Genomic DNA, 10,065 nt, shown 5'->3' with positions numbered 1-10,065 from the left:
TGATCATTTCCCCATCCCTTTGGATAGACTTAGTTAACCAAACATATATGGGTTATATTAAAATGCAATTTACTTTTCAAATATAGATGTGTGCGGGGAAATGTAAAACCATACAAGGAATATAAACTATCTTGGGATAACCCCGACAAACCAAAGTGGTTCTTCGGTAAGAGCACCATTATATCACTTTGTTGTTATATTGGCCACAAATTATGGTTTCCACTTCAGCTTCAGTCGGACATGTTGGAAATGACACAACTTGTGTTTATGATTATTAGTCATGTAAAAGTTGCGCATGCTCGACATCAACTATCGAATATGAGAGATGTTTATGTTTATTTTTAAGTTATATCATTGAGTCTTTCCCCTATATATAGGTACGTTAGTTGTTTTGAGCATTACATACTTGCCATCAGGGAGATGCTTGAAACATGTAAGTTTGTATGCTATTTTCCAATATTCCATATAAATGCATGTTCTCTATAAAGTGGTGTCCAATCCCTTGTAATTCATTATCAGTATGTTAGGATATGAGACATTCTATTTACAAATATATAGATTCTTCTGATTATCAAAACCATTCAGTGAGCCAAACATAATTATGTTGCCGGTTAGAAACAAAGTAATACATGCATGTGTGCACACCAAAACTCTTAGAGAAGTATTTACAACTTTGCATAAAATTGTGTGCATCAACAACTTGTAAATCAATGGCAGGGTAATATGTTTGAAACTGACAATGTATTTGACTCCCTCCTTTAAAAAACATAAGATGTTATAACTTTTTTTCTGGATCGGATGTAAATGGACACGTATTAATGTGTTTGCATTTCAGTTTGTATATAGTCCATATAGAAATATCAAAAACATCTTATATTTGTGAACGGGGGAGTACTTAATTGTATGTCACCACATGGGATTTTGAATAAATAGCATTTATTCACAGTATTTCCACTAGCACCTTATGTCAAATAGTTGTCACAGGTTAAAAATGCTTGAACTACCGTTTTGGAGTAATATGTACCACAACAATTTGTCGTGTGCGATCCATTGCCAACCAACATGCCCCAAATTTCTTTTGTTAGATCTTATCGGATCCTTTGTGAGATCGTTTTCACTTGTTACTGCCCTAGAAAATATGTCTAAGTTTTCTCTGCTAGGTGCTAGATCAGAACAAAATATATTAAAAAGTAATTTTGAAAATCTTATTAGAATTGTCCCAAATATTTTGTACAAGATATGTTACAGTTGGTGATGGAGTTGTACTATATGTAGGCAGGGCATGGAGTCTTGTTCAAATAGCACACTTGTATCCTAGACCTCTTATAAAATGTGAGGGTAGACACACAATGTAACATATGCCAATATAATAGCACATGCGCATAGGGGGAGTTGACAGCATGTGTCAGCGCCCGGGTGGTCAGTTTGCAATATTTTAGCGGTGTCACGGGGAGGAGCGCCCGAAGTCATGCCCCAGCAGGAGGGTAGCCGAGCTCGGTGATCCTCATTAACAAATCTTGGTGTATTTGCTTGGTTCTCAGTAGATCGACTATGTGCCTCGGATTACTCTAATAAACATCTATGTTGTATCAGTTATCCAAATTGAGAATTATTTCACAACAACTAAGCAGTTCATCCGCCTGCACTCCTGTTAATCTATTTGTTGTATATGTAATCTCTTACACCACTATGTGCACACGTATAATCTGATCATGAAGGTTTAAAAATCCTTTTATTTTCTCCTTCTACCCTATCTAGTATTGTAGCATACCTAGTATCACTTACAAAATTTAAAATTCTCATTGAATTCTAGCTTCGTTACATGTACATATATTATATTCATATAAAATTTGTGTCAATTCATTCAGCGAAGAAAATGGTGAAGAGACATACCGTTCTCCTACTACTTGTCTTTGTAATTATGTTCTCCTACAATGTCCTGGAGGGTGGTGCATACCAGAACCAAGTGGCATTCTCTCGCAAAGAGCTGAAAGCACAGCAGAAAGTATCCTTTACTGCAGTGGATCCATCGCTTGGCGGGCAGGTTTCCGGCGCAACCGATGCAGGAGGTGCAAGCAATAATGCTGAAATATCAAATGCTAAAACTACTGCTGCCACGGAGTCCCACCGTGACGTCTCATGGGATCAGTTCCGTGGTATCATCATCCACACCCACCAGGTCAAGAAACCATAATGATGAACTAAGACAAACGACCATGGGCACCAATCTGATATATATCCATGGATGAACAAATTATCAAGTTGGCAATTTCTACACTAAGATGTGGGTTCTCTGTTATATATGTGTGTGTAATATAATATGGAACTGATATATTCTAAGACTTGGATGGTATGTTTGGAGTATCAAGCTACTTATTGCTGTACTAATTATTGTACATGGTATTGTACTATACACTGCAGAATAAACATGCCCACGGTCCATGGTAATGCCCACTATTTATAATTATATCTTCCATGCGATTCCATGTCGTTCTATAAGTAGAACTACTTTCCAGTACTAGTAGAATAATCTATATAGTGTCTCAAGCTTGTTTTTATCAGTAATATCTGAATTTTAAGGTTAAAGTTGGTCTCTATTATCTGTACACGTATAGTACAGAAATGTTACATATTTTCCAAGACGAAGGAGAGTGGGGTACACAAACTGACCATGGCCCTCCCCTGCACGACCAACCACAAATTAGATGCCCACAAAAAAAATTCAACCTAGCAATCAGGCCCATTATTAGTAGTCTGTTAGCCTAAAAATTGTAGTTTCATGATGAGAACATGTGGTGACAGCAGGGGGTCGTGGCTGCTCCTGGTGCACAGCTATTATTAGGTAGTTGCACATATAGGTGTGAGATGCTCATGTCGTGCTGAATTATGCATTTGCTTGCATGTCATCAGCGTTGTCTGGTCGTGCACATACAAGCCTGTTATTAGTATGTTCCATATATTGATCCGAGATGTTCCTGTGGTGCTGAATTATGCATCACCATGTATATGTGATTGCGGCTGCGCGCGTATATAAGCATGCACAAGCATCGATCCTAACTTGTCATTCAGAGTTTTACAATCCCAGATAAGTGTACATTTTACAGGGCGCGTTTTGGCAGATACAAATAAGGAAGAATGGAGTCATCACACAAGCTTTTCCCGGCCGTTGCCATCCTCCTCCTGCTCGTCGTCGCCACCGGTAAGTACCATTTCGCTCCTGTTGCGAGAACAAAACAATGTAAACATGCATATGATATTAGTGTCCTCCAATTCTTGGGTTGGTTTATTATTGTTGATTGGTGTTCAAAAAACTAACCATGTGCGCTTATTCATGTTTGTCTTCAGAGGTGGCGCCAGCGCAGGCACGAGAGTGTGAGACAGAGAGCGAGCGGTTCAACGGGCTGTGCTTCGTGTCCGAAAACTGCGCCGGTGTGTGCGTTGCGGAGGGGTTCACCGGTGGCAAGTGCTCCGGCTTGAAGAGGAGGTGCATGTGCACGAAGGAGTGCTAGACGATATCATGATATATTTAGGTGGTTGGACGGCGACAATTATGAACTTATTCTTTGCATGGTTTGAATTACCTTTGTTCGTATGTTTGATAAAGTTCCAGGTTCACCGCGATGTTATCCTTGGGTTCGAATGAAGGAAAATGTTTTGTTTCTTTAAAGAAAAGAAAATGTGTGGCCCATGAGAGTGTTCATGGGATCACATGTATCTCCTTTTTTTCCGTATGTTTCTCTTCTTTCTGGGTGTGCCTAGCTCTTATCTAGATGAGACATAACTAAGTACCATCTAACTCCTATGCCATTTGATTTTACATAAAGATTCGTGAAGATTTTTTCCTTTCCTTTTTCTTTGATTAATCAAATGGGGTACAAGTTAGATGGACATTGTTAATTCTCGTCTAGATGAGAATTAGCAAATCCGTTTCTTTATATATAGAAGTTTTTTTAGATAGATTTCACTGTAGCTGAACTATCAGAGTTTTGATTTTTTTAGCGGAACCAGATTTCGGGTACAAATGTCCAACTAGTCAAGCCACTAATTGAGAAGATTTAGCCCAAGAATAGCTGGACAGGTCTACGAATGAAACAGGATGTGAATAGTGTTGGGTTAAGTCCCTCCACATGGAGGTGTGTTGGAAGCCCAACATCAGCCCATAAGTCTAACACACGTCAGCCGTTGATCTTGTTGGGGAACGTAGTAATTTCAAAAAATTTCTACGCACACGCAAGATCATGGTGATGCATAGCAACGAGAGGGGAGAGTGTTGTCCACGTACCCTCGTAGACCGATAGCGGAAGCGTCTAACACAACGCGGTTGATGTAGTCGTACGTCTTCACGATCCGACCGATCAAGTACCGAACGCACGGCACCTCCGAGTTCAGCACACGTTCAGCTCGATGACGTCCCTCGAACTCCGATCCAGCCGAGTGTTGAGGGAGAGTTTCGTCAGCACGACGGCGTGGTGACAATGTTGATGTTCTACCGACGCAGGGCTTCGCCTAAGCACCGCTACGATATTATCGAGGTGTAATATGGTGGAGGGGAGCACCGCACACGGCTCAAATCATCTGTGTGTACCCATATCTGCTCAAATCATCTGTTTCATTAAGTAGATATACCCATATCCGCCACGAGCCTCAATATTCATCGGACCACATACATCTGTATGTATGATTTCCAACAAATCAGTTGCTCTCTCCATAGTTCCTGAGAACGGTGTTTTAGTCATCTTGCCCATGAGACACGGTTCGCAAGTACCAAGTGATTCATAATCAAGTGATTCCAAAAGTCCATCATTATGGAGTTTCTTCATGCGCTTTACACCGATATGACCTAAACGGCAGTGCCACAAATAAGTTGCACTTTCATTATCAACTCTGCATCTTTTGGCTTCGACATTATGAATATGTGTGTCACTACTATCGAGATTCATTAAAAATAGACCACTCTTCAAGGGTGCATGACCATAAAAGATATTACTCATATAAATAGAACAATCATTATTCTCTGATTTAAATGAATAACCGTCTCGCATCAAACAAGATCCAGATATAATGTTCATGCTCAACGCTGGCACCAAATAACAATTATTTAGGTCTAATACTAATCCCGAAGGTAGATGTAGAGGTAGCGTGCCGACGGCGATCACATCGACTTTGGAACCGTTTCCCACGCGCATCGTCACCTCGTCCTTGGCCAGTGTTCGCTTCATCCGTAGTCCCTGTTTCGAGTTGCAAATATTAGCAACAGAACCAGTATCAAATACCCAGGTGCTACTGCGAGCTCTGGTAAGGTACACATCAATAACATGTATATCACATATACCTTTGTTCACCTTGCCATCCTTCTTATCCGCCAAATACTTGGGGCAGTTCCGCTTCCAGTGACCAGTCTGCTTGCAGTAGAAGCACTCAGTCTCAGGCTTAGGTCCAGATTTGGGTTTCTTCTCCTGAACAGCAACTTGCTTGCTGTTCTTCTTGAAGTTCCCCGTCTTCTTCCCTTTGCCCTTTTTCTTGAAACTAGTGGTCTTATTGACCATCAACACTTGATGCTCCTTTTTGATTTCTACCTCCGCTGCCTTTAGCATTGCGAAGAGCTCGGGAATTGTCTTATTCATCCCTTGCATGTTATAATTCATCACGAAGCTCTTGTAGCTTGGTGGCAGTGATTGAAGAATTCTGTCAATGACGCTATCATCCGGAAGATTAACTCCCAGTTGAATCAAGTGATTATTATACCCAGACATTTTGAGTATATGCTCACTGACAGAACTATTCTCTTCCATCTTGCAGCTGTAGAACTTATTGGAGACTTCATATCTCTCAATCCGGGCATTTGCTTGAAATATTAACTTCAACTCCTGGAACATCTCATATGCTCCATGACGTTCAAAACGTCGTTGAAGACCCGGTTCTAAGCCGTAAAGCATGGCACACTGAACTATCGAGTAGTCATCAGCTTTGCTCTGCCAGACGTTGATAACTTCTGGTGTTGCTCTTGCAGCAGGCCTTGCACCTAGCGGTGCTTCCAGGACGTAATTTTTCTGTGCAACAATGAGGATAATCCTCAAGTTACGGACCCAGTCCATGTAATTGCTACCATCATCTTTCAACTTTGCTTTCTCAAGGAACGCATTAAAATTCAACGGAACAACAGCACGGGCCATCTATCTACAATTAACATAGACAAGCAAGATACTATCAGGTACTAAGATCATGATAAATTTAAGTTCTATTAATCATATTACTTAAGAACTCCCACTTAGTTAGACATCCCTCTAATCATCTAAGTGATTACGTGATCCAAATCAACTAAACCATAACCGATCATCACGTGAAATGGAGTAGTTTTCAACGGTGAACATCACTATGTTGATCATATCTACTATATGATTCACGCTCGACCTTTCGGTCTTAGTGTTCCGAGACCATATCTGCATATGCTAGGCTCGTCAAGTTTAACCTGAGTATTCTGCGTGTGCAAAACTGGCTTGCACCCGTTGTAGATGGACGTAGAGCTTATCACACCCGATCATCACGTGGTGTCTGGGCACGACGAACTTTGGCAACGGTGCATACTCAGGGAGAACACTTTTATCTTGAAATTTTAGTGAGAGATCATCTTATAATGCTACCGTCAGTCAAAGCAAGATAAGATGCATAAAAGATAAACATCACATGCAATCAATATAAGTGATATGATATGGCCATCATCATCTTGTGCTTGTGATCTCCATCTCCGAAGCACCGTCATGATCACCATCGTCACCGGCGCGACACCTTGATCTCCATCGTAGCATCGTTGTCGTCTCGCCAACTATTGCTTTTACGACTATCGCTACCGCTTAGTGATAAAGTAAAACAATTACATGGCGATTGCATTGCATACAATAAAGCGACAACCATATGGCTCCTGCCAGTTGCCGATAACTCGGTTACAAAACATGATCATCTCATACAATAAAATATAGCATCACGTCTTGACCATATCACATCACAACATGCCCTGCAAAAACAAGTTAGACGTCCGACCGATCAAGTACCGAACGCACAGCACCTCCGAGTTCAGCACACGTTCAGCTCGATGACGGCCCTCGAACTCCGATCCAGCCGAGTGTTGAGGGAGAGTTTCGTCAGCACGACGGCGTGGTGACAATGTTGATGTTCTACCGACGCAGGGCTTCGCCTAAGCACCGCTACGATATTATCGAGGTGTAATATGGTGGAGGGGAGCACCGCACACGGCTAAGAGATCAATGACCAATTGTGTCTCTAGAGGTGCCCCCTGCCCCCGTATATAAAGGAGCAAGGGGGGGTTCGGCCGGCCTAGAGGAGAGGCGCTCCAGGAGGAGTCCTACTCCTATCGGGAGTAGGACTCCCCCCTTTTTTCATGTTGGACTAGGAGAGAAAGGGGGAAGAGGTGGAGGGGAGGAAGGAAGGGGGGGCACCGCCCCCCTCTCCTTGTCCTATTCGGACTGGGGGGGGGGAGGGGCGCGCGGCCCTGCCCTGGCCTCCTCTCCTCTCTTCCACCTAGGCCCACTAAGGCCCATTAAGTTACCGGGCGGTTCCGGTAACCTCCCGGTACTCCGGAAAAATCCCGATTTCACCCGGAACACTTCCGATGTCCAAACATAGGCTTCCAATATATCAATCTTTATGTCTCGACCATTTCGACACTCCTCGTCATGTCCGTGATCACATCCGGGACTCCGAACAACCTTCGGTACATCAAAACATATAAACTCATAATATAACTGTCATCGTAAGGTTAAGCGTGCGGACCCTACGGGTTCGAGAACTATGTAGACATGACCGAGACACCTCTCCGGTCAATAACCAATAGCGGAACCTGGATGCTCATATTGGTTCCCACATATTCTACGAAGATCTTTATCGGTCAGACCGCATAACAACATACGTTGTTCCCTTTGTCATCGGTATGTTACTTGCCCGAGATTCGATCGTCGGTATCTCGATACCATTTCAATCTCGTTACCGGCAAGTCTCTTTACTTGTTCCGTAATACATCATCCCACAACTAACTCATTAGTCACAATGCTTGCAAGGCTTATAGTGATGTGTAATACTGAGTGGGCCCAGAGATACCTCTCCGACAATCGGAGTGACAAATCCTAATATCGAAATACGCCAACCCAACAAGTACCTTTGGAGACACATGTAGAGCACCTTTATAATCACCCAGTTACGTTGTGACGTTTGGTAGCACACAAAGTGTTCCTCCGGTAAACGAGAGTTGCATAATCTCATAGTCATAGGAACATGTATAAGTCATGAAGAAAGCAATAGCAACATACTAAACGATCGAGTGCTAAGCTAACGGAATGGGTCAAGTCAATCACATCATTCTCCTAATGATGTGATCCTGTTAATCAAATGACAACTCATGTCTATGGCTAGGAAACACAACCATCTTTGATCAACGAGCTAGTCAAGTAGAGGCATACTAGTGACACTCTGTTTGTCTATGTATTCACACATGTATTATGTTTCCGGTTAATACAATTCTAGCATGAATAATAAACATTTATAATGATATAAGGAAATAAATAGTAACTTTATTATTGCCTCTAGGGCATATTTCCTTCAGATCTTAGTTGGATCCAACAATTGTGAGTGCTTCCTTGTGAAGGGGGCAGAGAAGAAAACCCTAGCCACTCCACCCCTGCTGGTGGTGGCAGCCATTCGTGAGAGTGCAAGAAAACACACAAGAGAGAAACACAACCTGTGAGAGAGAGAGGAAGAAGAAGAAGTAGAGGTTTTGCCCAGATTTGCTACATCTGACTAGATAGTGTTCAAGCTGGTGATTGGGGGTTCAAACGTGCTTGGATTGGTACCAAAATTGGTGAGCTTATTCCTTACTTTGATTAGTTCGATCTATTTAGCTGGTTCGAGAATTGAGTCAGTGGAGCATCAGATTTGAGAGTGTTATTGTCAGCTTAGACTATTGTAGTTTCAGAACAGAGTAGTTTTGGGAGACGAACAGTTTGCTAGGCAAACGATGTTCGATGGAGCTAAAATTTTGAGAGGATCTCAGAAACTCGTGTGTCTACTTGTTTGCCAAATCTGGTGCTGTTTGGTTTAGAAGTTTAAGAGCAGTTTGCAAAACGCTGAAGGGGATAGAAGCTGTGTCAACTCTTGTTTGCTGAAATGTTGCCTCTTGTGGTTGTTATTGCTGTTGCCGGTTGGCAACATGGAGATTCTGTTGTAATATAAATCTCTCTAGAGGTTCTAGAGAGGACTTTGTACTCACCATTCTCATAGTGAATTTGTGTGGACCGATCGGTCCACAGCCGTGGTTTTTTAATCCTCAAGTTGTGGAGGTCTTTCCATGTTAAATCATGTGTCACATGTGCATGTTGTTTGTGTTATTCCGTTGTTTGTTGGTTGAAATTATCCTCAAAATTCACTACAAGTGGAGGGGGTTGTTTAGTGTACAGATTTGCCATGTTGCTGAATTAGGGCAGTGCATTGTTGCTGTCCAGCCTCAACAACATGGTATCAGAGCTTTGGTTTGCTTGTGCTAATTGATGAGATTCTTGTGGTGAAAGATGGAGGTGAATACCAGCAATATGATATCTTTGAATGGTACAAATTATCAATCATGGAAGGGCAAGATGGAGGACTTGTTATATGTCAGAGAATAATGGAAGCTAGTGTTCTCCACTGAGATGCCAGAGGGCATTGATGAAGATTAGTGGAAGGTACTTCATCGCCAAGCTTGTGGGTTTATTCAGCAATGGGTCCATGACATCATTTTAAACCATATCATTCATGAGACACATGCACACACATTATGGCAGAAATTGGAAGAATTATTTGCCCGAAAAGAAGGTACAAACAAGATGTTCTTGATCAAACAACTGATTTGTTTGAGGTGCAAAGAGGTCATTCTAATTGCAGATCATGTGAATACATTCCAAGCCATTATAATTCAACTTTATTCAATGTGAATTAGATTTGAAGATGAAGTGAGAGCCTTGCTACTACTAGGCTCATTACCGGACAACTGGGAGACCTTTAAGGCCACTGCTTGCAATT

General features: G+C 42.0%; 2 protein-coding genes across 2 annotated transcripts; both read left to right on the top strand.

Moving 5' to 3' along the window:
* Nucleotides 1–327: 327 nt before the first annotated feature.
* Nucleotides 328–2,467, top strand: LOC123048351 (uncharacterized). The gene is made up of 2 exons (XM_044471471.1): nucleotides 328–433; nucleotides 1,869–2,467. The coding sequence occupies exons 1-2, from the start codon at nucleotides 421–423 to the stop codon at nucleotides 2,192–2,194; spliced, it is 339 nt and encodes a 112-aa protein (XP_044327406.1). The 5' UTR covers nucleotides 328–420; the 3' UTR covers nucleotides 2,195–2,467.
* A 432-nt stretch (nucleotides 2,468–2,899) lies between these two features.
* Nucleotides 2,900–3,848, top strand: LOC123048350 (defensin Tk-AMP-D1.1-like). Its single transcript, XM_044471470.1, has 2 exons — nucleotides 2,900–3,199; nucleotides 3,346–3,848. The coding sequence occupies exons 1-2, from the start codon at nucleotides 3,136–3,138 to the stop codon at nucleotides 3,507–3,509; spliced, it is 228 nt and encodes a 75-aa protein (XP_044327405.1). The 5' UTR covers nucleotides 2,900–3,135; the 3' UTR covers nucleotides 3,510–3,848.
* The last annotated feature ends 6,217 nt before the right edge of the window (nucleotides 3,849–10,065 follow it).

This window comes from Triticum aestivum, chromosome 2D (assembly GCF_018294505.1).
Source record: "Triticum aestivum cultivar Chinese Spring chromosome 2D, IWGSC CS RefSeq v2.1, whole genome shotgun sequence".
Classification (NCBI taxonomy): Eukaryota; Viridiplantae; Streptophyta; class Magnoliopsida; order Poales; family Poaceae; genus Triticum; species Triticum aestivum.
This window is presented reverse-complemented; position numbering and strand designations above follow the sequence as displayed.

Excerpts from the sequence above, each read along its gene's own strand:
- LOC123048350 (XM_044471470.1), top strand. The coding sequence starts at position 3,136 with ATGGAGTCATCACACAAGCTTTTCCCGGCCGTTGCCATCCTCCTCCTG. Across the intron at positions 3,200-3,345 it reads CCTGCTCGTCGTCGCCACCG|AGGTGGCGCCAGCGCAGGCA; the intron begins GTAAGTACCATT and ends GTTTGTCTTCAG.